The sequence below is a fragment of the Chrysemys picta genome, chromosome 3, assembly GCF_011386835.1.
Source record: "Chrysemys picta bellii isolate R12L10 chromosome 3, ASM1138683v2, whole genome shotgun sequence".
Taxonomy (NCBI): Eukaryota; Metazoa; Chordata; order Testudines; family Emydidae; genus Chrysemys; species Chrysemys picta.
The window spans coordinates 154473799-154500115 of record NC_088793.1 but is presented as its reverse complement, the minus strand read 5'-3'; the positions used below and the strand labels follow the sequence as shown (position 1 = coordinate 154500115).

The window sequence follows — 26317 nt, the reverse complement described above, 5'->3', positions numbered from 1 at the left end:
GTTCAGAATCAAGCCCAGTAAAATTATCACTTAAGAGCTGTTTTAAAGTTACAGGAATCACATTTCTTCAGCTTTGCATTAAATGATTAGTGATTTTCACTTACAATTAGGCCTTGTCTTAATTTGGGAAATGCCCAGCAATTGGTGTTGCCACACCAGTATAGATTCCCAAGTGTACACAAAGACAAGCTGGGGTTTGCTGACCCCTGAATTAGGGTTATTCCCTAGTATAGTCCTTCAGAATCAGATGCGATTACATGCCATGCTCTGGTGTTTGGGTAAAATAAGGTTGTTTGTAGTGGTGGTGGAGCCATGTTGGTCCCAGGATATTAGAGAGAGAAGGTAGGTGAGGTAATATCTTTTATTGGACCAACTTCTGTGGGTGAAAGAGATGAGCTTTCGAGCTACAGAGAGCTAAAGAAGAGCTTTTTGTAGTTCAAAAGCTTGTCTCTTTCATTAACAGAAGTTGGCCTAATAAAACACGACACATTTTTAACTTGTTACCATCCCAAAAAACTGTGTGCATTAAAACAAATGTGTAAACATTTTTATTCATTTTTTGAATAGTGTCATGTAAAATACAGCACTGTACAAATGTTTTTAAAGTGATTCCTCTTAGGGTTGGTAAATCCCTGCATTTGGGCTTGAACAAAGCTGACCTCTCTTGAAGGTGCTAGTAAACACCTCTGTAGTTTCATCTTCTCTTGTTTGTTGTTTCAGGTTGTAGTTTTACATACATACGAGATGGGTAAGCCAAATTCTTGCTTAAGAGATGCTAAATTATTACCATAAATCTTATATTGTTTGCTGTTAAATTATTATGAGTTGTGCTCCCAGGCACTAAAGACTGCACAAAACAATCAAATGTGTTCATATTTTCTGTTTTATGAATTTAAATTATGGTAGTGTTCTTTTCCTCTACCCTGTTTCTCATAGTTCTCTGTGGATATCCACAGATGGAAGCTGCTTGTAGCTAAGGCTGGTCTCTTCCCCCCCCCCTCATGGATTGTGAGATTCCTTTAGTTTTGCAAGTCAAATAAAAAGTCATGGCTGTTCAACAACCCTCTACGCCGCTCCTTTAGCTTTCATGGGGGGATGAGGACAGGTAGGAAGAGGAATTAGGTTTTTATAACCATAAGAGCTAGAAACCTTCTAATCATGACTCAAGTGTAACTGATAGCTCAGTGGTTTGAGCATTGGCCTGCTAAACCCAGGGTTGTGGATACAGGACTGTCTTCCTAAGTCATACCAACATACAGCACTTCTACAGAGCATTCCTTTTCTTCATATGTAGATATGATTAAAGATGACAAAGATCTAAAATCATGTCATTAAGAAATGAATAACAAGCTTGATCAAAACAAGATCTACTATCATTTTTACAATTTATTAATATCATAAACATATTACTGGTTTTTCCTATTTGAGTTTAATATGATTGTTTTTTAAAAACCCACTGATATATAGGTGGTATCTCTATTTTAAAAATGTGTGCTGTTGGTGAGGAGTGATTCAATTAAACTCAAGAGTTTTTTGCATTCTTTTGGCAAGTATAAATCTTTTTTTAATTTTTTCCACCCCATTTCTTTTCTATGACAAACCACATGCCTTAATAACAATACAGCTTGCATTTCTAAGCAACATCTAAGCTCCTTACAAACTATGCATAATCAAGAATCCTTTTCCCCCCATCGTCACTGAAATGCAGCCACCTGTTGAGTGGAATGCAGCAGCTGGTTAGGCTTTGTCTACAGTGCAGGTTAGGTCGGCATTACTTATGTCACTCAGGGGTGTGAATAAACCATCCCCCGCCCTGAGTGATGTAAGTTACATTGACATAAGTGCCAGTGTGGACAGCGCTATGTCAGCAGGAGGGCCTGTGTCAGTGGGAGAAGTAGTCTATGCTACAGACCTTACAGTGGCATAGCTGTACCGCCACAGCTGCACTGCATAAGGTCTCCTGTGTAGCCTCTCTATACCAACGGGAGGGAGCTCTCTTGCCAGCATAATTAAACCATCCCCAATGAGCAGCAGTAGCTATATCAGAGGGAGATGCTCTCCTGTTGTCACAGCACTTTCCACACTGGCGCTTTTGTTGGTGTAACTTGTTGGTCAGGGAATGTTTTTGTTTTGTTTCGCCCCCCCTTCCCCCCACGCCCGTGACCGACAAAAGTTTTGCCAACAAAGTGCTAGTGTAGACAAATCCATAGCTACTGCCATTCAGGGGAGCTGAAGTAATTAAGTGAACAGAAGAGTTCTCCCTTAAGCTTAGAGTGGCACTCTAGTGTAGCCATAGCCTAATAATATATGGCATTGATACACAATGATCGGAGGTAGTAGATAATTACTGAAAGTGGAATTTGGCTGTGGGACCGGGGTTAATACTCCAGTTTTGAAAATAAGTGCTTCCGGGATTTCTTTAACGGTCAGGAGCTCAGTTTAACTCTGGAAGGTGACATTTCCTACTCCACAGTACCCCTTATGCCATGCTGGGATTTTAGTTTGGCAGCAATACAGAGGAAAAAAATGCCACTTAGTGAACCACCAAAACTACTACTGCCTGTGGTACTTAAGTATTCCTTTGGTTATATCCCTTCCCATCCCTCCCACTCCTTGCATGTTGCTTCTCTTAGGGCTGGTCCACACTAACCCCCCAGTTCGAACTAAGATTCGCAACTTCAGCTATGTGAATAACGTAGCTGAAGTCGAAGTACCTTAATTCGAACTACAAAGTACTTACCGCGGGTCCACACGCGGCAGGCAGGCTCCCCCGTCAACTCTGCATACTCCTCTCGCGGAGCAGGCGTACCGGCATCGACGGCGAGCACTTCCGGGATCAATTTATCGCGTCTAGACAAGATGCGATAAATTGATCCCAGAAGATTGATTGCTTACCGCCGAACCCGGAGGTTAAGTATAGACGTACCCTTAGATTGTAAACTATTTAGGGCAGGGGCTATGTGACCAATATGTATGTATAGTGCTTGGCACAATGGAGCCCAAGTCCTGATAGGAGCACTAGGTCACTCTCCTAACAGAAATGATACATAATTATAACAAGTCTTCTGATTTTCCTCCAAGATTGTAGGACATGATAGAAACTGTATAGCTTCCCCTCAACTATGTCTGACTAGGACTGTAATAACTTGTGTGCAAGCTCAGCAGTATTAGCACTCTCATATATATACTGTCCCTCTTGGCTCTTTTGTATACAAAATGAATCTCCTTTTGGAGAGTGACTGCTAATGGCAGAGTTGGGGGAAAACTAAACTAAATTGACAAGATACCTGAGCCACTTGCCTGTATGACTTGGCAAACTGCCAAGCTTCAATACTAAGCACACACATTGCACTGTTGTCTCATTTCTGTAATAGGATTTCTAAGCTTGCTACTAAGTCTGTTATTGTAAAATAGAAGTAGAGGCAACAAAGATGCCCCTTCTCCATCCTGTGTGGCTGACCACACATTGGAATAAGTATACACAGACAATTCATCAGGGTTGCAACCTTTTTACCAACCTTCTTTCACATGCACTCTCATTTCACCAGCTGGTTTTAGGGGCACTATGCACGAGTGGCAGAAATGTTAGTATTTGCATGGGAAAGTAGACAGCGCTTTCATAATTGGCACAAGGAGAGACTAGGTAGAAAACTTTTGGAAAGAGTAAGTGTCTGGAGAAGCACTGTCAGATTTACATTATGAGTGAACATCACAGCAGAGAGCCTGGTCCTCAGTCATGTGTGGGAAACATGATAAATGGAAGACTTAACTTATTTCAGAGTTTAATGATTTCATCAGTTTCATCCTGTTTAATTAATATGTGACTAGGTAGAAGCTTTTTTTGCAAGCGGCAAGGCTTAAAACCCTTCTTAGCTTTACTGTAGCAAGGTCATATGGTCTAATAGTTATAACAGGCACTAGACATTAAGACTTCTGTTTTTTATTTGCAGCTCTGCCCTTGACTCTCGTGTGACCTTGGACAAACCCCATTTTATTGATGGATAATGTGGATTTTGATATTTACTTGTCTCGCAAGAGTGTTGTGAAGATCAACTAATGTAATGTCTGTAAAGTGTTTTGAGACCCTTGGGTGGGAGGAGCTATGAAATTGCAAAATATGGTTAATAATTAGCGTTAATGACATAAACAATACAAATAAGTCAAAAGACAAGACCAATGTCATTTGTTTAGTGCTTTCAACATCTTGTGCAGCTGGCAGATAGAGAATGGAGCATTCCCATTACACCATTCTCTCAAGCCATGTCCACGTCAACTTCTGCTCCACGGTGCTGGAACTGTTTGGATGAAGCAAGCAAGAGCAGCTGTATACAGTCCTTTTGAATTTTCCTTTCCCTAGAAAAGGGCAGTTTGCAGATGGTGGCTCAGCATCCATTGGAATTATTGGTCCCACATGAGTTGGGGAGCTTTACTTTGAATAAAGGCCTTGGCTCTGGAGTTTTTCAGAGGTACTATGCAGCTGCGGCTCCCATTGACTTTCGTTGGAGTTGCAGGCGTTCAGCAGCTCTGAAAAATAGAGACATCTGGTGTTTTCAGGACCAAATATCCGTGGTGGTGGTCAGTCATATACCATCCCATTGCATATAGTTTGTCTAGTTGTAATCAACAGGGATTATTAATTTTAGACAATAGCAGCAGAAATGGATGGCACCATAACACTATCAAAATTGTATCCATCAAATAGCTTATTTTCAGGTATGTGACTAAAAAATAATGCAGGACTAACCCCTAATACTGTCTTGAGACAATATTCCCTTCATAAACTTAAGAGCAAAGATAGCTGAGCTCAGAGTTTCAGAGTATATCTTACACTTTTTGTATTTTCAAAATCCTTTTACCCTTTTCTTGAGGGAGAGTGCCCATGTACTACTTCTTCCTCATCGGTCCCTTCCTTTTTTATCCACAAGGCCCCTTCTACCACCACCTTTCCTCATTTACTAAATGTTATCCTGTTAAAAACAATGAAATTCTTTAATAACATTCCCTTCCCCTTACCTGCACATTGTGGACCCTGTGGGGACTTGCCTGTATGCTCTGGGGTTCCCGATGGGCATAAATTATTTATTTTTAATATTATATTAAAATAGGGCAGATGTATTCTTATCAGTGGAACTGGAGTAAGGGAGTTAGGCTGGAAGCAACTCAGTCAGATGGAAAGAGCAGTGCACAGGGAAGTTTCACTTGTTCAACCTAACCTGCAATGAGCTTCATTCTTTTTGAATGAAATAGGCTTGTGGGAGAGGTGCAAAGTGCCCCCTCTCTGGCCCCTTAGAAATTAGCCAAGAAAGATAAACTACCATTGGGCTGTATCAGTTCTTCCTCAGATCCCCCTGCCCTCTAACCTAGCATCCTTCCCTATGGTGCAATGGAGCTGAGTTGCCCTGGAGACAGGTTGGAGGTGTCACTGGGGTCCAGAGCTGGTATGAAGGCAAGGGACCTCCATGCAGATCCTTGGGGACCTGCAAGGCTTGTGAGGGTTGACTTTGCAGCCTCATCTATGTTAGGTGAGGTTGGGGAGCAATCCTTGCCCCTGGCTGGAATCCTTGCACAGATTTTGTCTTATAGACACCCCTTCCCCGTCATCAGAGGGGATGTTATGGGATAATAGGACTGCAGAATGATTTACAGGAGGTGTCAGTCCTCCAGGAAAATATTTGCCCCTGACTCTTTGCGCTGAGATCCTAAGCCCCTATTTCTGTTTTCTTGGTAGCACACTTGCTCATAGAGTTGCTCACTAAATTAAAATAGCATGAAATAGAAGATAAGGAGAAACAGCATTTTTCCTTCAAACCTCATGCTGACTTTAAAGTGAGTCAGAAGGAGAACACTGTGCTGCAATTTATTTTTCTTAAACCAACTTTTAATCTGCATTGAAGTAACTACCCCCCCCACTCCCCCCCCCCCACACACAACTCCTCAATTCCTTGGAACACCATTTTCAATTTTCAGACAACTCTTAGCAAATTGAAAACTGGGCTGCAAAGGTGAGAAGAGGGTGGTGTAGGGTCAGAGATTTCTTACAGCCTGGTGAAGTTAGTGTAGCAATGGTTTCAGGACTTTGTTGATTAAAAGTCCTACTGGCATTCTCCAGTGTGGCTGCAAAATTTTTTTGTAAAAATGGGTACAGACCTCTGCTGTTGCACATGGACAAGAGACCAGACTCTGCTGTAATGAATGTAAAGAGGATTCATTATTTGGATCTTGATGCAGATAGAGGCCTGGAAGTTTTTATCTGACTCTTTAGTTTGCAGACTGTGGGCTTGTCTTCACTGCAAAATTGACTTGAGTGCTGCTGCCTTTGTCCACACAACACACAAACCCTTAAATGAGTGTGGTGGTGCGTTTTACTTAAGTTGCTGGCCCATTGGGGGGGTATAGACTAAAGCTCATTTAGTACAACTTGTCAGCTGCTGACATGACTGCTCTGCCGTATGGAGGCAAGCTTGTTCCGCTCAAGTGCTGCTAGTCTTCCAATGCCTTCCCACAATTCCAATGTTGCCAACTTCAAAAGATCAAAAATCATGTCAGATCCCCCAAAAATCATGAATTAAAAAAAAATATATTGTAGTTTTTGGTTTGTCTTGGTTTTTGAACTCCCCTTCCCCTTGCACGTGGGTGGGTGGGAAAAGGGGAGATATAATTTAGTGCTGCACTGTTTCCCAAGTCTAGTGGGTAGGGGTTTGGCCCTACATCTGTTCATCTCTTGCCCAGAAGTTAATTCTGTCCCACAACCTCCAAACCAGTCTTGTCCTCCCATCAGTTCAGTTCAACCCCCCTCCACCCTTATCTCTGCTCCTTCTGGGGCTCTTTCCCTCACACATAGGAAAAGGGAGTGGGGGCTTTAGGGAGGTCCTCTCCCTGTTCCAGGCTGGGGGAAGGGAGCAGGGCCGGCTCCAGTGTTTTTGCTGCCCCAAGTGGCGAGGGGGGGGGGAAGCCGCAATCGGCTTCATTATTCAGCGGCAGGTCTTTCCCTCCAAGAGGGACTGAGGGACCGGCCGCCGAAGACCCAGATGTGCTGCCCCAAGCACCTGCTTGCTGCGCTGGTACCTGGAGCCGGCCCTAGAAGGGAGGCAGCTCTGGTGTCTGTTCTCCTCCTCCTCCTCCCTCCCAAGTGTTGCAGGGAGGGGGGGGGCTGTTCTTTCCCTGTTGCTCATGGGAGGGGAGGAGGAGGAGCTGCCTTGAGCTGCTGGGCTCGTAAACTCCCTCCTCCTTCTCCTTCTCTCCCATGAGAAGGGCTTTGGGTTGCTAAGGGGAGGGGAAAGAGCTCTTGCTTCCTGAAGCAGTACTGAGTGGTTGCACTGCCTCAGGAGGTGGTTAAATGGGGCAGGCAGCCAATCAGAGGACTTACAAGAAGCTCCAGCTCTCTAGCAATGTGTCATTGCAAGTCCACATCAGATGTGGAAAAAAATCCATGAAAGTTGGTAACACTGGAATTCCCCTCAGGTGTCCAGAAAGGCCAGAGAAGTTATCCCAGAATTTATGGGGAGAGAATTCATAGAGCAGCTTAGCTTATTGAAGTGCAAAGAACTGGAGTCCTGCCTCCAGAATTCATAGACTCTCAGATGTGAGTTTAGTGCGAGTGTGGACAAAATAGCTTGAGTGAGACATTTTGCAGTGTCGCTGCTCTCACTCAACCTAGGCTAACACAAGAAGTAACTCAAGCAAACTATACTGAAGACATACCCTGACCTTCTCACCTGTGCTGCCTAATGTCACCACACAGGGCTTCCCTAAATCCTGAACTGGATTACCAAGTCATAGAAGGGCTGCTTATTGCACTTGTTAGTAACTTTTAATTCTGAGCTGAAGATCAATAAACCATGCTGCTCAGCTCCTTATCGCCCTCATACACATTGTATCGGGGTGAAAGTAAGTCCAGTGACTTACCGGTACGCTGGGGCCAGCTCTGGCCCTGGAAGGGGCGGGGCTGAGGGACTCAGAGCCGGCCCCAGGCCACCCTGTAAGTTAAGTGCCTCCGCTCCCCCCGGGTAGCAGCAGCAGCTCTGGGGGCTATTTAAAGGACCCAGGGCTCCCCTGCTGCTACCGCCCTGGCCCTGTAAATAGCCGCGGGAGCCCTGGGGAAGCAGCAGGGCTCCCGCGGCTATTTAAAGGACCTGGGAGGCAGAGGCAGCTGGAGCCCCAGGCCCTTTAAATAGCCCCTGGAGTCCCCCGCTACCCCGGGCTCTGGGGGCTATTTAAAGGGCCTGGGGCTCCCCTGCTTCTACTGCCCTGGCCCTGTAAATAGCCGCCGGAGCCCTGGAGTAGTGGCGGTGGGGCTCCGGCAGCTATTTAAAGGGCCGGGACGGTAGAAGCAGCGAGAGCCCCAGACATTTTAAATAGCCCCCAGAGCCCTGCAGCCCTACCCCGGAGCTCCAGCAGTGGGGCTCTGGTGGCAATTTAAAGCCCCTGCTGGGAGCCCCAGGCCCTTTAAATTGCCCCCTGGGGAAGCCGGGCCGCCCCGGTACAGCAAACCGGCTCTTGCTGGTATGCCGTACCGGGGCATACCGGCTTACTTTCACCTCTGCATTGTACCCTCCCCCTTGACAAGATACATGAAGCACTCCTAGCTTCTCTACTCACCCACAACTCCCCTACATAAGTGTCCCAACTCCCCTCTTCACTCCACAGGAGAGCCAAGTAGTAACCTCAATGGGATTAGTTTCTATGATAAGATTTCAGGAATGTCACAATGAAGCCTAAAATGTCTGCACAGTCAGTGTGAAGCCATGGAAACAGCTACAAGCATGGATGGGGGCTCTCTTTGTTCATGTTTCCATGTTCAATCACCACCGGGTTTCAGTCTACCACCATCCTGTTTTTAAGTTCTCAGCCATTTTGACTTCACAAATTCCACCCATTTGGTGTAAACCTACAATAAGGCATGAAGCTATGCCATGCCAAATGTGTTCAACTGTTATCAGACATAACTCATCCAATTGCCACTCCTACTTTACAGATAATTTGTATGCAACAGTTTCATTTGATGTATGAGGGAGACTGCACAGATGGTGAGCTGCTTAGCACAACTACCATATCCATGCACCCACCTGCACAAATCACACACATCTCCCAGCACAAACCTCCAAGAAACACACAACCATGCATGCAACTACACAACCAGCATACACAAAAACCCCAAACATACATAGCCCTTCAGTGCAATACACACACCCTGATTTGCCACCCCCACAAATCAATGCACATCTTGCAGTATTCTCATTCTGTCTGCATGTCACTCTGAAGCCTAGAATATCTATTGAGTCCATGTGAAGTGCTGGAAACAGCTCAGAGCATAGCTGAGAGGTGTCTCTGTTCAGAACATCACCAGGTTCAACCATCATTGGGACCTGTGGAAACCACCTGGAATGTTGGCAGGCAAAGGTTCTGTGGCAGTTGGAATGTGACAGTTGCTCAGAGGGGGTGGGAGTAACAGCTATGGGAGGGACAAAGAGGTGGTGGTGCCTGCAACCAGGGGGCTGCTCTGCATAAACCATGGGGAACATGTTAACACAGCAACCTTGCTGAGTACAACACAGCACATGAAAATAAGAGCCCTCATTTCTGGTTTTTAAACACACGACTTTATGAATTGCACCCTTGGGAGAGCACAAGCTTTCAGCTACTGGTAATTTCATAATTCCACAGAGCCTGTTAACTTGTAAAGGTTGTAGCCTATACTGGAAATGTGCATGATGTAGGGATGGTTGGCTTCTGTTGCAAGAGAGTGAGGCCGGATGGCTGGAGTTAATTTTTATATATATGTCTTACATTTGTACGTTAATTTGCAAAACTGTAACTGTGCCCATAGTTTTTAAACGCATAGGATTTTTGTTGGTTTAATGAAGTCATATTTTGGCTTTAATGTTAAGCAGCACCTTAACTTGAAGTTAACAAGGTAATTTGTGTGTTTTGTTTCAGCATGGTTCTCAGGGCCGGCTCTATGCACCAGCAAAGCAAGCAGGTGCTTGGGGCGGCAAATTTGCAGGGGCACAAGAATCCAGCCTGGGAGCTGAGAACCAACAGGGGGCCCTGGGAGCTGTAGTTCCTTGCTTAGCTCCCTGCCTATAGAGCCAGCCCTGGAGCAGGGAAAGAACTACATTTCCTAGCATTCCCTTGGCCTCTACCAACAGGAAAGGGAAGGCGTGTGGAACTGAAACCTCATGCTGCAGCTTGCTGTAACCGGTAGGGACAGAGCCAGCTCTAGGTTTTTTACTGCCCCCCCACCCCAGCCCTGGGCTCCCCCCGCACCCCTGTGTTGCCCCAGCCCTGGACTCTCCCCCGCCCACACCCCCTGCTGCCCCAGCTCTGGCCCCCACCTACACCCCCCGCTGCCTCAGCCCTGGGCTCTCCCCCCACTTGCACCACCTGCTGCCCCAGCCCTGGGCTCTTCTCCCCCTCCCCTGCACCCGCACCCCCTGCTGCCCCAGCCCTGGGCTCTCCCCCCACACCTGCACCCCCTGCCACCCCAGCCTGGGCTCTTCCCACCTTCCCACCCCCCTCGCACCCACACCTCCTGCTGCCCCAGCCCTGGGTTCTCCCCCAAAGAAGAAATTGGGGGGACTAAATGGACGGTGCACCTCTCTATCTGAAGCCTAGCAAGGCAGGTACGTGGATCCCACTAGAATTTAAAATGAGAAGTAAAGGAGGGGAGGCTCTGGACCTGGGCAGCTTTAGATACAGTACCAGGCACTTAGGAGGATTTCCACTTCTGAGCTATGGAAACAGAAATTGACTTTTCCTTTCCAGATATAGCTAATATTCAGAAAGGGAATCTAGCACCTGCCTTCCAGATTTGAACACCCTCAAAATTCAGGAGTGCTCAAGCTCAATTTCGGCAGCTGTTACTTCATTTCCCCCAAATCAAATATACTGATCCACTGTAACTTGCTGTAGAAAAAGTAGAATAAACTGAGCAAGAAATACTTCCCAGTGGTTATTAGGACTGGAATTGCTATTTTCAACAGCCATTGCTTTTTTATTATTATTATTTATTATTATTTTAAGTTTTAATTTTATTTGTTTAAAAGGAAGACAGTGATATTGCATTGGCAAATTCCCCATAGAAACAAAGAATGGAACAAAAGAATAATAAAGGCACCTCAACTTTTCCTCATTTATGTAGGACAGTCTTATAATATGCATCCAGATATCCTCCAGTCACACAAGCTGAAAATTGTTCCACTTTACTGCAGTTCTGTAACCATATGGGAACCAATCCTGTCTGTGTTCTGTGCACATCCAAAATTCCTGCTGAATGACCCGCCCTGGGAGCGAGTTACCAGTGACCCAGGGCTGGGGGTGCAGGAGGGTGCAGTGGGGTGGGGGGGCAGCCAAAATTTTTTTTGCTTGGGGCAGCAAAAAACCTAGAGCCGGCCCTGATGGTTCTCAATGTGTGCTTAAAGGGAAGTGCCAAATGCAAGTCACTTATGGGTACATGGCTGCTCTTCAAATCCCATTCAGTAGCAATGTGACATGGTTTCTTGAGTCATTCTAAAGCTGTCCCCTCATGGCATAAGTAGAAAAGAAATGCCGGCACTGTGCTGTTAAACCAGGTGTCGGCAACCTACAGCACGCGTGCCAAACACGGCCTGCGAGCCGATTCTGAGAGGCACGCTGCTGCCCGGGGAGAGGAGGAGGAGGCGGAGGGGCCGGAAAGCACCAAGCTGGGGGAAGAAGCGGGGGAGGACGGAAGCTTGGCTGCCACAGGACCAAGCTTCTCCCTCCTGCCCCTGCAGGGGAGAGCGGTGTGTGGGGGGTCCCGGCCCCCCACCCCACTCAGCTCCCCCGCCCACCGCTCTCCCCTGCGGGGGCAGGAGGCAGAATCTTGGTCCTGCGGCAGCCAAGCTCCCCACCCCTCCCCCGCTTCTTCCCACAATGTGGTGCATTCCGGCCCCTCCTCCTCCTTCTCCCCCCCCCCTGCCGGCGACGGCCCTTGCGAGGGGGAGGGGGAGCGGAGCTGAGTCAAGCGGCAGCGTGCTCGCTGGTCCGTAGAGGAGGCAGAGAGAGGTAAGGACAGGCTATTGGGAAGGGGGTGGAACAGGGCATATCCCTCCCAGCCCCCTGCCATGAGCCGCGCCGAGCACCCCAGCCTTCTGCCCTGCACCTCCCACCCCCCCCCAAGCCCTCTGCCCTGCACCCCCCACACCCTTCCCAGCCTTGTGCCCTACACCTCCACCCCCCCAGCCCTCTGCCCTGCACCCCCCACACCCAGCCTTGTGCCCTGCACCTCCACCCCCCCAGCCCTCTGCCCTGCACGCCCCACACACATCCAGCCTTGTGCCCTGCACCTCCACACCCCCCCCAGCCCTCTGCCCTGACCTCCCTCCACACCCCCCCAGCCTTCTGCCCTGCACCCCCCCCCACACCCAGCCATCTGCCCTGCCCCTCCACACACCCTCCAGCCCTCTGCCCTGCCCCTCCACACCCCCCCCCAGCCCTCTGCCCTGCCCCCCGACACCCAGCCCTCTGCCCTGCCCTTCCACACCCCCCCAGCCCTCTGCCCTGCCCCCCGACACCCAGCCCTCTGCCCTGCCCCTCCACACACCCCCAGCCTTGTGCCCTGTACCTCCCCTCCACACCCCCCCCAGCCCTCTGCCCTGCACCTCCCCTCCACACACCCCCAGCCCTCTGCCCTGCCCCCCAACACCCAGCCCTCTGCCCTGCACCTCCCCCCAACACCCAGCCTTCTGCCCTGCACCTCCACACACCCCCAGCCCTCTGCCCTGACCTCGAGTCACCCCGCTCAGCCCGCTGCAGGCCTAGGTGAACAGAACCCCAGGCTGGCAGTGAGCTGAGCAGGCTGGCGGTGTAAGATCAGCATTTTAATTTAATTTTAAAGGAAGCTTCTTAAACATTTTGAAAACCTTGTTTACTTTACATACAACAATAGTTTAGTTATATAATATAGACTTATAGAGAGAGACCTTCTAAAAAACATTAACATGTATTACCGGCACGCGAAACCTTAAATTAAAGTGAATAAATGAAGACTCGGCACACCACTTCTGAAAGGTTGCCTACCCCTGTGTTAAACTAAACTTCCAGGTTGATGAATTAGCTGTTTCAGCAACAAGGCCCATTGAAGGGAGATCAGAAGATAAATGACTGTCAAATGGTTGAGCAATGTTAAGGTCAATTGTTGCTGAGGTCAGTTTTATTGAACAATGGGCCTATTTCTGAAGGGTCACATAATGCTAATAATAATTTTTGCTTTAATGAAAGTACTAAGCATGGTGAAGGGAGAATTAACTTTTAAATGTTAGAATTAAATATTTTTTTAAACTGGGGATTTTCAGACCATCTGATTAAATTTTATTCCAATCAATGTGAAATATCTGTACAGTGAAAATATGCTTTAGAAAATAATTTGACTGAATGCCAAAAACAAATTGACTTTTTTTCCCTTTACCAATTGACTTTGAATTGCTAGTGTATATACAGTGAATAGTTAATGTATAGTTAAGGATTCAAATTTGCCAGGGCTTGAAAAACCTACTAAATGAGGGCAAATAGAAATTATACCCAGGCAAGTAGGATGAGTGGGAACAGCAACTGTAATGTGCTCTGTGTGTGTGTGTGTGTGTGTGTGTGTGTGTGTACGTACACCTTTTGGGAAAGGAGAAGTCTATAGAGGATGGGCTCCACTTAAATCAAAATGGAAACAGATTGCTGGCATGTAAAATGTAAAAAGGTCGTAGAGGAGTTTTTAAACTAACAGCTGGGGGAAAGCCAACAGGTGCAGAGATGCCAGGGCTGGCTCCAGGCACCAGCGGAGGAAGTGCGTGCCTGGGGTGGCGCATGCTAAGGGGCGGCATTCAGTCCATTCTTGGGGCGGCACAGTCTGCGCGGCTTCTTTTTTTTTTTTTTTTTGCTTGGGGCAGCAAAAATTGTAGAGCCGGCCCTGAGTGGAGCACACGGTTTGGACAGATACATCCCTTAGGGGAGGATTTATTAAAGGGGATACTTTATATACTAATAAAGAGGAGAGGATAGAAGTTGATAAAGTATAGGTAGGAACTGAAGAGAAACAGTCAAAAGAGTCTCCATTTCTCCTTTAACAGGAGGAGAGAGAATGAGAACAGCTGCCCCCATAAGTTGCTAGTAAGTGCCCACAAGTAAGCTCTGCTGGTGGGTGTCATGGAGTCCCCGGGCGATGCTCTGGAACTGCTCCCCACAAAGCCAGTCAGGACTTTGGGGAGCCTCCTCTCCCATGGAGCAGACTGTCTTCAGGGCAAGAAGCTCACACGGCTTCACCTCCTGGGTTTCTCCTGGGAGCATTCAGCATATGCCCCTCCATGCGCTTCCCACAGCGAGTCCGCCCAGGCGGGGTCCTGGGGGAGCCAGAGGGTCCTGCACGCACCCCCACTTTGCAGTCAGACGTGACTCTCAGCCAGCCAGTAAAACAGAGGTTTATTAGATGACAGGAACACGGTCTAAAACAGAGCTTGTAGGTCCAGAGAACCGGATCCCTCCGCCGGGTCCATTCTGGGGCCCAGCAAGCCAGACACTCCCGTCTGCCCTCACTCCTAGTCCCCAGCCAGCTCCAAACTGAAACCCCCTCCAGCCCCTCCTTCTCTGCTGAGTTCCTTTACCGGACCACCTGACCTCTTTGTTCTCCCACACCTTTAGCATCCCTTTGCAGGGAGGAAGGGCCTGGCCATTAGTTGCTAGGCAACAGAGGGTGGGTCAGAAACTGCGGCACCCACACAATATTCAGAGGAAACATTAAGAACAGTCCCACTTCATCACAGTGGGTATGTCTACACTGCCTCAGGAGGTGCAATTGCACCTCATAGAGGCAAGCCTGAGCTGATTGTGATCTAGAGTGCAATGTAGACATATTCAGTGAACATTTTGAAGATTTGATGTTTGTCCTGTCATCACTGAATTTGGGGTTAGGGGAACTATGCAGATGGAGGTCTGGAATCAGCCTGAATGTTCCTTGCTTCAGCCTTCCTGCTCATGTCATTGAATTTAACTCATAACAAAAGCCATTAATTATTCTGTTTCACCGCTAGGCTCTTAACTACAGTTGTTCCAAACACAGTAAGTACAAATAGTTTGATTTAACTTGCCAGTCCATTGTGGCCTCTTATACCTACTTTACGCACACATAACTGACTATAGAAAGTGGAAGGCATTGGAAAATCAGACCCTTAATTTTACGTACCCCACAGCTGGTCTTTTTTTTGATGATACAATGCTGATTTTTTTCCAGGACTTGTATCAAGGAGGTTATTAGTAAATATACCTGTTTTTTTCAGACTGCTTAGTCCTCTCCCACTCTATCTCCCTCCCAGAGTCTCTTCTTTCCTCCTTTCCCTTCTTTATTTCTTCTTTCTTTTCTTCCATGCTCCCAATTTTCCTTCTTGGCCTTGGCCCTTCAAAGGCACTAGAAAGAGTTCATAACCCCGCTATTTGTGGCAGCTACCTCCCCCCTGCCCACCCCAAATGTTAGAGAGCACTGGTCTGATTTTCAGAATTGCTGAGTCCCTGCAGCTTCCCTTGGCTCCAGTCTGAGTTGTGGAATGCTGTGCTGTACTTCCAGAAAATCAGGCCATACATTTTTATCTTTCTTTTGTGTGTGTCTGTGTGTGTGTGTGCGCGCGCACGTGGGTGTTTCACAGCAACCTTGGAGAACTGTATTTTTCTCTCTAGTCTCATCTATTTTCAGTTCCTTGTCTCTCCCTTTATTGCACGCAGCCCTCCTGGTCTGCAAGAATTACTTTCTCTTCATAAATTATTAGTATATTTTGTTGGAGGGCTCGGTTGGCTGCTCCACAGATCTGACATGCACTCCACGGAGAACCAACAGCAGCATACTCCTTGGCTGTGTGCAGGCAGCCGTAGCTCATGTTAAGGATGCCAAATGTTCTTTTGATGGTGGCTGAGGGTTCTTAGCTCATATAATCCTTTGTCTGCGTGAGCTTCTGTCAGAGCCTCACGAAAGAAGGCTAGACACTAAAGCACAATGAAAAATCAGCAATCACCTATAAAGCCTTTCTTGTTCTTTATTTTCCACTCCTGTTGCGGATGGGGTTGGAAACACCATGAAGGTTTGAATGTGTTTCAGGGTGGGGTCTATGATCTGTGACTGACGCCGGGATATACAAGAGATGGGCTCCATATGCGAGTTCCTTCAAGGGATCTTGTCTGGTTAAAAATAATGTATTTAAAGAAGGGGCCTTATTCATCATTTTCGTATGACCCCTTTGTACCTGCTTGGTGCAAAGGGGCTGTAGAGCAGATGTAAAGCTCCCTTCTCTTAATGAATATAATCCGTGCAAGGGACACTGTGGTGCTCCTCAAGACTCCCCCTCCCATGCAGAGGGCACAGCAGGGATGGGAGTAGTATGGTCTGGGCAGTGCTACCGTCTGGTGATTCTGTATAGTACAGACCCGTTTACGCGCCGATGTTGGGAGTCAAGCCGTCACGACCGCGTGTTAACAGATTGCGGGTTAAGAGGGCCATGCTGAAATATCTTAAGATAACTATATATACACATGTATAATTATCTAGGATTACATATGTATTCACAGCATCCGAAATACTGCAGGCCTATCCGTTAACAGCGCTTTGCAAGAATATAAATTCAAATGTGTAATCTAATAAAAACATTATTATTACTACACAGGCGTGAAAGTAACTCAGGACACTTACCGGTATGGGGCGGGAGCGGTTCTGGTCCCTGGAAGGGGCGAGGCCTCGGGCGGAAGGGACTAGGGGTCAGCATCCCCCAGCCAGCCCTTCCACGCCTCCTGGTCCGCTCTGCCCGGGGTTCCCGTGGCGATTTAAAGGGCCTGGGGCTCCGGACACCACTCCTGCAGTAGCAATGTCCAGAACCCCGGTCCCTTTTAAATCGCCGGTCCCGGGGGCCAAAGGGGCAGGGACCTTAAAGCGCCGCAGGGTCCTTTGCCGTGGCAGCGCTTTAACGTTGCTGCGCGCCCCCAGCAGCGCTTTAATGTCCCTGCCCTTTTTGCCTCCCCCGTCAGCGGCCCTGCTGGTGGGGGGGCGGAGGAGGGGCAGCCACATTAAAGCGCCTCCATGGCAGTGCTTTAAGGACGGTCCTTTGCTGTGGCAGCACTTTAACATTGCTGCCCTCCCCCCCCCCCCCGTCAGCAGTAAAGATGTACAACACGTTTCTGCTCCGCACTTCCTGTCAATTTCTGTCAGTGAGTTAGTGAGCAAATCTGTAGCGCTACATAGCAAATTCCTGTACCATGTGTTAACGAGTCTCGCGTGTTAAATGGGTAGCACTGGGAGGCATGGCGCTACCGCACGTTAAGCGGATTCGCGTGTAAATGGGTCTATACTGTACCTATGCAATGGCCCATAGGATTTATCTACACTGCAACCTTAAGGGAGCCTCCCAGTGAGTAGACAGACTCACGCTAGCTCTGCTCAAGCTTGCATACTAAAAATAGCAGTGTGGACATTGCCGCCCAGGCAGTGGCTTGGGCTAGCCACCCCATTTTGGATCCATGTTGTCAGGCAACCTAGGACTTGTGTGCCCCAAGTCTGAGCTGCTGCCTGTGCCACAACATCCACACTGCTATTTTGAACACACTAACTCAAGTGGATCTAGCACAGGTATATATAACTGAACTAGGAGCCACGCTCCCAGCTACAGGGTAGACCTATCTATAGAGACCACTGAACCAGGGATTCAAATAAGGGCAGCTTTCAGGACTGTCTGAGCCTGCACTGGGGCCCGTGTCAGCTCCAATTATCCCCTTAATAATGAAGCCCAATCTGCCTAGCCTCCATCTCCACACTTAAATGTATCCACCTAATTCCTTACCCGTAGGGCACATTGCAATTTAGATTAGTCCCTCTAATGTCTTAAAATCTCATTCACTTTTCACTCTTTATGCAATTTACTTTTTGCATTTTATTCAGCTTGGACTGTGGAAGTACACAAGTTTCACTTTCGGGCTCTCATGCACTAGCATAATGCTGCAGTGTTTGGGTTGCACACACTATAAGGTAAATTTTTACTCACTGGGACAATTTTGACTTGTTGGAAATTACCTAGCAACATTGGGCACACATTTCCATCCTCGTTCTGCAACTGGGTCTGTGTAGCTGGACTCTGTATGTCTGTGAAGAGCTTGGTGGCTCTACAAGGGGTTCAGCTGTGCAAATTGGGTTGCAGAATCAATGCTAAAATGTTCAAGTACTGTTATTTATTTAACCCTAATCTGAATAACCCAGAATAGCTTAGTCTGGAAAACTGGGCTGGTGTCTGAAACAGCTTACCCTATTTGTGTCAAACTGGTTGAATAATTGGACAGAACTACCCCCCCCCCCCGAATTGCTGAAGAATAGAAAAAGCACATGGATAATTGATGTGATGATCTCATTAGATTAACTGTAGAGCTGGTCAAATGCTAAAAAATAATAATAAAAATTAATAGTATAGGTCACCTGGGCATGTGGAACTTCAGTGGCATGTGGGAACCTCACTTCTGTAGTGTCCTTTGGAAATTCAAGCCTTGTTTGTCAATTGATTGGAAAAAAGGCACATGGTTTGTATATATTATTCATCCAGCTGTTTACGATATTCTGGCCCAGCTGGAACCAGGAACCAGCACAGAGGTGTATGATAATGTGCTTGTGTGTTTTGCAGATGGGGGAAGACAACGGGAAATCAGTTGCACACTTACTAATCTACAAATAAAGGTGGGGCATTGTTTAGGGTTACCATATTTCAGCAAGCAAAAAAAGAGGATGGGAGGAGCCCCGCCCCCATCCTGCCCTAGCCCCGCCTCTGCCCCTCCCACTTCCCCCCCTCAGAACCCTCAACCCTTGCCCGGCTCCTTGTCCCCTGACTGCCCAAAACCTTATCCACACCCCCACCCCCAGACAGACCCCTGGGACTCCCACGCCCCATCCAACCACTCTCCACCCCCTGACAGCCCCCCCCCCAGAACTCCCAACCCTCTCCCCCGCTCCTTGTCCCCTGACTGCCTCCTCCTGGGACCCCTGCTCCTAACTGCCCTCCAGAACCCCACCTCCTACCTAAGCCTCCCTGTTCCTTGTCCCCTAACTGCCCCCTCCTAAGATCACCCCCCCAAATGCCCCCCAGGACCCTACCCGCTACCTGTACCCTGACTGCCCAAAACCTTATCCACACCCCCCCCCACCCCCAGAATGCCCCCCCCGAACTCCCGACCCCCCCGTCTCTTGACTTCCCCCTCCAGAACCTCCCTGCCCCTTTTCCGACCCCCTGGCCCCCTTGTTGTTGGCCTTTCTTCGCCTAATGTCTCTGTGAACTTGCTCAGGAACTGCCTGAGCCATTCATCCTGGCATGCTGGGCAGCAGCGGGGGAGGAGCTCCAGACTGCCGGAGGCGATCTGCGAATGCAGGGAGGGAGGGAGCTCTGCTGCAGGGGGGAGGAGGGGAAGTGCGGACATTTACAAATTCCCCCCGGACGCTATTTTTAGCTCAAAAAGCCGGACATGTCCGGGGGAATCCAGACGAATGGTAACCCTAGCATTGTTGGTGGCTCGGCTGAGTCCTTATTAGCTCTAATTAATCTATCCTTGCATAGTATCATTAGTAGTAGTATTGTTTAAAAAATGGATTTACAAAATGCCTTTCATTTGATGATCATAACCACTTTACAGTGCCCCTGTGAGCTTGGATGTTTAATTTTTACAAATGGCTAAATTAAGGCATTTTCGGCCCACACGTTATGTGGTCATTACACCAATGCAAAGAGGGTGTAATATGCTCCCAAATCAGAATGGTTGCATTTTACACCCATTGTATATTTAGTTTGCACCGGTTTAAATATCTACACAAGGTGCTGAGCCACAAAGAATCAGGCTAAATGACTTGTAAAACATCACAAAGTTGGGACTAGAGATGGTGGGCAGCAGAACTGGGAGTAAAATAGAATCCAGGAGTCCTGTGTCCTAGGCCACTTAGTTGTGTCTTGAGTATAGTCAAGACACACATCTTGCAATATGTAAGATTTTTGTTCTTTTTGTTTAGAAGAAAATGAATAACAGCTGTTACTATTTTTTTTATTAGTTTGGCAAACTTTTTATTTGCACCCTTAGGAGCAATGGACATCTTGTGCGGAGAGACAAACGAATGGATGTAACAATGGCTTCTTAGTCACAAAGCAGTAAAATATTACGATCTTCATTTGTAATGCTGTTATACAAATATATGGGTCTGTTCATCATGTCATCCAACTGTAATGTGTTTATACAACTGCAGATTCCATTGCCTCATGCAATCAAAAAGTGAAAGCTTTGCCAAACAAGAGAGTGATCCCAGAACACTTTTAATAGGAATCTGATCAAAAACCAAAAAGAGTTTATCTTTTAAAGAAAAAAGATAGATTTGTTTTGCGGTTGGAGGGGAATATTTTCCCCATGTACAGCATTCTGCAGTTTGGCCTGGTGAATTCTGATTTTATTTTTTTTCCGGATTCCTCAGGAGTGGCCTCTGTTGGGGAAAGGGATATCAGAATTGATGAAGCATGGATCTGACCTGCAAATCCAATAGTCTTGAATATGTTAACTGCATGGCAGAACCAGGTTTAAAAAAAATAAAATTATATTAAAAAAAAATCTATCAGGTAAAACTCGAGAGTATTTTCCGTCCAACATCAGAACAAGATGAGGGATGTCATCCAGGGTATAGTTTATTGGAGTTTAAAATTCAAGGTAACATATGGTAACAGAAGACACGGTAGTGAAATTGGGGTTTCAAGTATATAGTGTTGTGGTGGTTTCAGAACATTTCCAAAATTGGAGGGCATATCTTCATTGCTGTTCAACTTTTACAGGGTCAAATTTTTAGCTATGCTCAGTATCAGTTGGGTGCAGCTGAAAAATGGGCTTCAAATAAGCTTATAACAGCATCCTAATCCTAATGAATAGAGCCCTGTGCGGATACAAAATTTGTATCTGCATCCAATCCGTGATCTGCAAACATAGGCCGCAGATATCCCGCACCCATGGAAGAGAGTTCTGCAAATTTGCAGGGCTCTACTAATGTATAGTTGGTTCTGTACTGTCTGTAGTGCATGTCAGAAAAGCCTCTGGGCTGCTCTAAAGTACACTGATTGGCTATGGCCCCTCAGGGGCGGGTCACCAGCTAACGATCACTGAAGTGCTGTAATACTCAGGCCATGCCTTCTCCTGCACACAACACCAGTGGTTGTGGAGAAACCATCTTTGTCAACTAAGCCAGTTGGAGATTCCCTTCTCAACACACTAGGGATTCTCCACCATGGGAGATTTGGCTGTTTCTGGCCTCTGCACACAACTGAAGTGGCACAGAGGGGCAGGATCACAGATGAGAATCAGTCTTCTTGGGTAAAATTTTCAAAGCTGCCACCTAAATGATTTAAGAGATGAGGGTCAGATTTACAAAGGTATTTCAGCACCTGAAGATACAGATAGGCAGCTAGTGGGAATTTCAAAAGGGCCTAAGCAAGTTGGGTACCTAATTCACTTTGGCACCTAGTGGGATTTTCTAAAGATGCTATCTGCAGCCTCAGATACCTAAATACCTTTGTAAATCTGAACTTTAGGCGCTTAAGTCCCATTGACTTTCAATGTGACTATAGTTCTGAGAGCCTAAATCCCTTTTGAAAATCAGACGTGGGCTCCTATGCCACTTAAGCACTTGTGAAAATTTTACCCCTTGTTTCTAAACTAAGATTAAGCTTTTGCAGAATGTAATTTCGGCTGTGTAAGCCGTCTTTTTATTTTCACAGTTGGTAACACTGAGGCCTTGAAAGAGGCGCAGGAGTGAAGTAGGATAATCAAGCAACTCATTGATCCAAACTTAATCTGCTGCAACAGCCTCAGCAAATGCGAACAATGGTTTTTTTTCTTCTTTCTATAATTCAGGGAACAGCCTCTGCCAATATCCCAATAATGCCTGAGGCCCTGACGCTTTTGTCGAACACACTGCAGGCTTGCACAGATCAAATGAAACTCATTTATTATTATTATTTGAGTTTAAGCTCCAGGTGTAGAATTACTTTTGATTTTTTGGGACCAACCTAATAATGCCAAAGAAGTAAAAAAAAAAAAAAAAAAAGAGAAATTCAGCTGATTGTGGTTTTAAGGTTGTTTTAGGATTCAGGTTTTACTGTCTTCAGGAGTGAATATGGAGTATTGTATTTCTCCAAGGTTAACTGAAAAAGAACACAATACCTTGCACTTGTAACACCCAAAGAGCTTAGTGTTTTCCCAAAGCTATGAGAGGTCGGATTGGGGCACAGTTCTGAGAAACAGGAAATCTTGCATTCTAGTGCTGGCTCTGATACTGACTCTGTTTGAATGTGGGCACATCATTTAAACTATTTCCCCCACCTGTAAATGGGAATATTATGTATCCCAAAGTACCCAGCCAAGCAGTGTGATTCCCCTAGATATGCTAGCACTGCAGATACAATCATTACTGAGAGAAGGACAAGTTAAAAGCAAACTCATCTAGGCAGTTCAGATTGGTCTTTGTACCTTGGTGTTTAACAACTGGGACTCTCTTTTTTTTTTTTTTTTTTTTTGCGCTATTAAGGTTTTAATTTTGGTTTTAACTGTATAATAATATTTTACACTTTCAAAGAGCTTTTATACCCAGTAACCCTCCCAACACTCCTGTGTGGTAAATCAGAATAATTATCCTGACTTTACAAATGAGGAAGTGATTTGACTATGGCCACACAGGACTGTAGCAGATCTGGGATTAAAACACAGGGATTTGGCTACTAGCTTTGTTCTCAGTTGACTAAACACTGACTTTATACATTCTATAATAAGATTTAAAAATTGTCATGATTTATTTTAAAATTTGACCCTTGCATGCTTTATTTCAGTGGTTCTTTTGTCCTGGTGACCCCTTTCACATAGCAAGCTTCTGAGTGCGACCCCCCAGTTATAAATTAAAAACACTTTTTTATATAACACCATTATAAGTGCTGGAGGTGAAGGCTGACAGCTCGTGACCCCCCCCATGTAATAACCTTGTAATCCCCTGTTTGAGAACCCCTGCTTTATTTATACCACTACACCAGTGTATTTAATTGTATTACTATATAGTTGTTTGGCTGTACTGTTTATTATTTCAATTAATACAGCTTCACTCAAAATTAAGTGAAGGATATAAGGGTGACATCCAGAAACATACAAGTCAGGAGCAATTGGGCAGCTAAGCAGCGTATTAACTGTATAGTATGAAGGAGAATTCTGTCTGCCAGCAAGTGGCAACTAATAGCATTGCCATCAGTCTCAGATGGGCTAGGACAAACTTGCAATGTAGAAGAGATACATCGGTTTATCAGAGATTATAATATTAGACCATGGGAAAAGAGCTCGATATGGGGCTCCTGCACTGAGTGCACGGAACAATTAGACAAGCTAGTGAACCCAATCCCTATATAGTGAAAAATACAATATGACTGACAGAGCTGAGTGTGAAACTCTTAATGGACAGAGTCAATTGTTTTCCACAATCAGCCAACCCACAGGTTACTAGAGAGGATAATCCGTATTTAGATAACTAAATTACTGCTATTAATTTATACATTTGGGTCCCGAGATAAAATATTTAAATACAATTTTAACTTTAAGCATGCGAACAATCCCCTGTGGGGCTACTTAGGAGCTTAACATTAAGCATGTTCTTAAGTACTTTGCTGGGTCAGGGCTTAGGCTACATCATTGATATTGAGTACACGGGTGCTAAACAAACAAAAAATAATAGATACCATGCATATGAGTGTACTCAGCAAAAGGATCTGTAGTCACAGGACACAGAAGGCAGCAAACTGAAATTTGCTGATGCTCGCTCCTGCAACCTGGCCCTAGACAGCAGTCGGCTGTAAAGAGACCAAAATCCTGGCTCCCACATGTTTCTAAGCCCCCAGGTCTGGGTAATGGCTGATCACTGTTCCTACCTTTTGGGTCTCTTAGGCACACTCAAGGATGTCTGGCACTCTTCTTGGACAGTGGGATGCCAGAGTCTGGCTGCCTTAGACCCTAGAACCAGTGCTACAGCCCTCCAGCCCTAGGTATCTAAGACACATTTCCCCAGAGTTCCACATGGCTGTGGGAGCTCTGGGTTCCCAATTAATCCCTTCAGGGACAATGTGCAGGCAGGCAAGGAACATACAAGAATTTAGCATAGAGTTGCTTAACTACAAACACATTTTATTCTTAAATTGCACTGTAGTATTACAGATCTTTGGAAAACAACACAACAATCCTGAACATAATTCCCCTGGTCTGAGCTCACCACTCCTGTGAGTCCAGGGTTTCGTCAGGGTCTTTCGAGCAGGCAGCCCATACTGTCTTCTGGTGCTAGTCATCTTGCACCTGGCCTTGGTTAGACCAATAAGACAGAACTCAGCCCTTAAATAGGGTGTGTCTCTCTCTATACCATGTATTCCACTCAGAGGTACCACATCCCACTCCATGCAGGCTTCACTTTCAGAGACCCATTGCACCATAAAGGGTGGGCCAGCAGTTGAGTCATTCTTAGGGTGACCAGATAGCAAGTGTGAAAAATCGGGACGGGTGGTGGGGGGTAATAAGAGTCCATATTTTTTTTAAAAAAGCCCCAAATATCGTCTGTCCCTATAAAATCGGGATATCTGGTCACCTTAGTCATTCTTAAACAGTGGCCCTCCATCTTGGTGTCTCTTTTCCCCCCGACAGTTCTCAAGGAGTGTCAAATACCCCACCTAGGTAGGGAAGGTTTCCCAATTGGCTGTGCATATACAAGATGAAACTAGTTTTCAACACAGAATACCAAAATGGAAACAGGCATACAAAATGGAGGACAGGCCTGTCCCGCTCTGTCATGCTCACCAGAAGTGTATTTGATTTGATTCCATTGCTCTCAGAATAAAGAGAGGCACCATGCCTCTGTGACTAGTGCATTGCACTGGGATAATAGGCCTGATGACACTTGCCCACCTTTCTAAAGCACTTCAAGATGTCAGGATAAAAGGCACTACTTATTATCATCTCTGTCTTTTGTCTAACTGTACGAGTTTCATCAAATCCTTGCGCAAGTGGTTGCCATTTAATTCACCATTACTTCAGTTACTAATGTTTTCCTGTAAATATGATCCAAATAAGAAATTAATGAGCAAATGGTATTTATTGATTGTATTCAATAAATTACATTTTATGGTTGATGGTATTAAGGTATTGCTTTCAGTTTCCAACTGGAATTTTTGTTCCCAAAATAACGTTGTGATTTTTGCTGCTTTAATATAAAACAATTTTTTAAATGCAAAAACATTATACTTCCCATCTCACCCTGGAAATGGGCCAGGGTTCAGTCAAAGTTCACAAATCTTTTAATGGACATAGTCTGAGTTGAAAAAATAAATACAAGTTCATCCACTGTGTAACTCCATGGGCTTGGTAGTAGAGTCACTGCAGGAATGAATTTAGCCTGGTATATCCTTGTAAACATTTCACAGTTAGAGTTGTCCTTGGAATTGGAGAAATCCACCACTCTGACTGCTCTTATCCTTATCAATGGCTGAGGGTAGACAACCTCTTGAGATCTTACATGCGTCCTTGTTTCAGTCTAAAGAAAAGAAAAAGGAGGACACTGGATTAAATATGAAGTTGAGTAAGATTTGAGGTTCATTCATTTTGAAATTTTAGTCAGTGAAGTTGTAATATCAGGGAATAAAAGTTAATGTGGTGGGTTTTCTGTATGTGTGTTTTTGTTGTTTAATTATGTTTTATATGATGAGATCTAGGCCAAAACCCAAAGTCTGGAAAAATCAATATGTGGAACAAGGAAAGTGTGTTTTTTCTGAATCTGTTGGAGGGTGCAAAAATTGGATTATGTCCCAGTAGTACTGGGTTTTATACTAAATCTTTATTGCCTGGAGCTGAGCCATTAGTGTGATACTGGCAGAGATATTGCTTATATTACAAAGAGGATTTTTTTTATTTAGTAAAGTATCTCCTTGATGTTTTGCCAAGACATTAAGGGCTATATTCATTAGAAAAATCTCTGGCTTTCTGCCCCATGGTAGCTACAGATAGTGGTGAATTCGGCTTCTGCTCCAGGCCAGCCTACTTGCCCTAACATTGGTGGGAATGTGGAATGCTTTGTTTTTGGTGCACAGGTTTAGGACACAATGGGCATGACATTTTTGTTTTCCTGTTTACCTACCAAACATTGTAGCAGGCTAATAAATCCTGATTTTTAACTCCCGAACTGAATGTAATTTACTAGTGATGTTAAAATGTTGTTCAGCTCTCAAGAGTGACTATCCAAAAATGGTACTTTCTTAGCCAA

General features: G+C 45.9%; 1 protein-coding gene across 2 annotated transcripts in view; it reads left to right on the top strand.

Annotated features, from left to right (window-relative positions):
• ALK (ALK receptor tyrosine kinase) overlaps window positions 1-26317 on the top strand; it is a 587230-nt gene that overhangs the window by 94568 nt on the left and 466345 nt on the right. Inside the window, exon 1 of one of the 2 annotated variants that reach the window (XM_065589314.1) lies at window positions 10124-10200. The exons of the other annotated variant lie outside the window; for it this stretch is intronic. Coding sequence (XP_065445386.1) covers window positions 10179-10200 — 22 coding nt within the window. The 5' untranslated portion in view covers window positions 10124-10178. Of the gene's footprint in view, window positions 1-10123; window positions 10201-26317 lie in introns of those variants that run through there. 2 annotated transcript variants of the gene reach the window in all.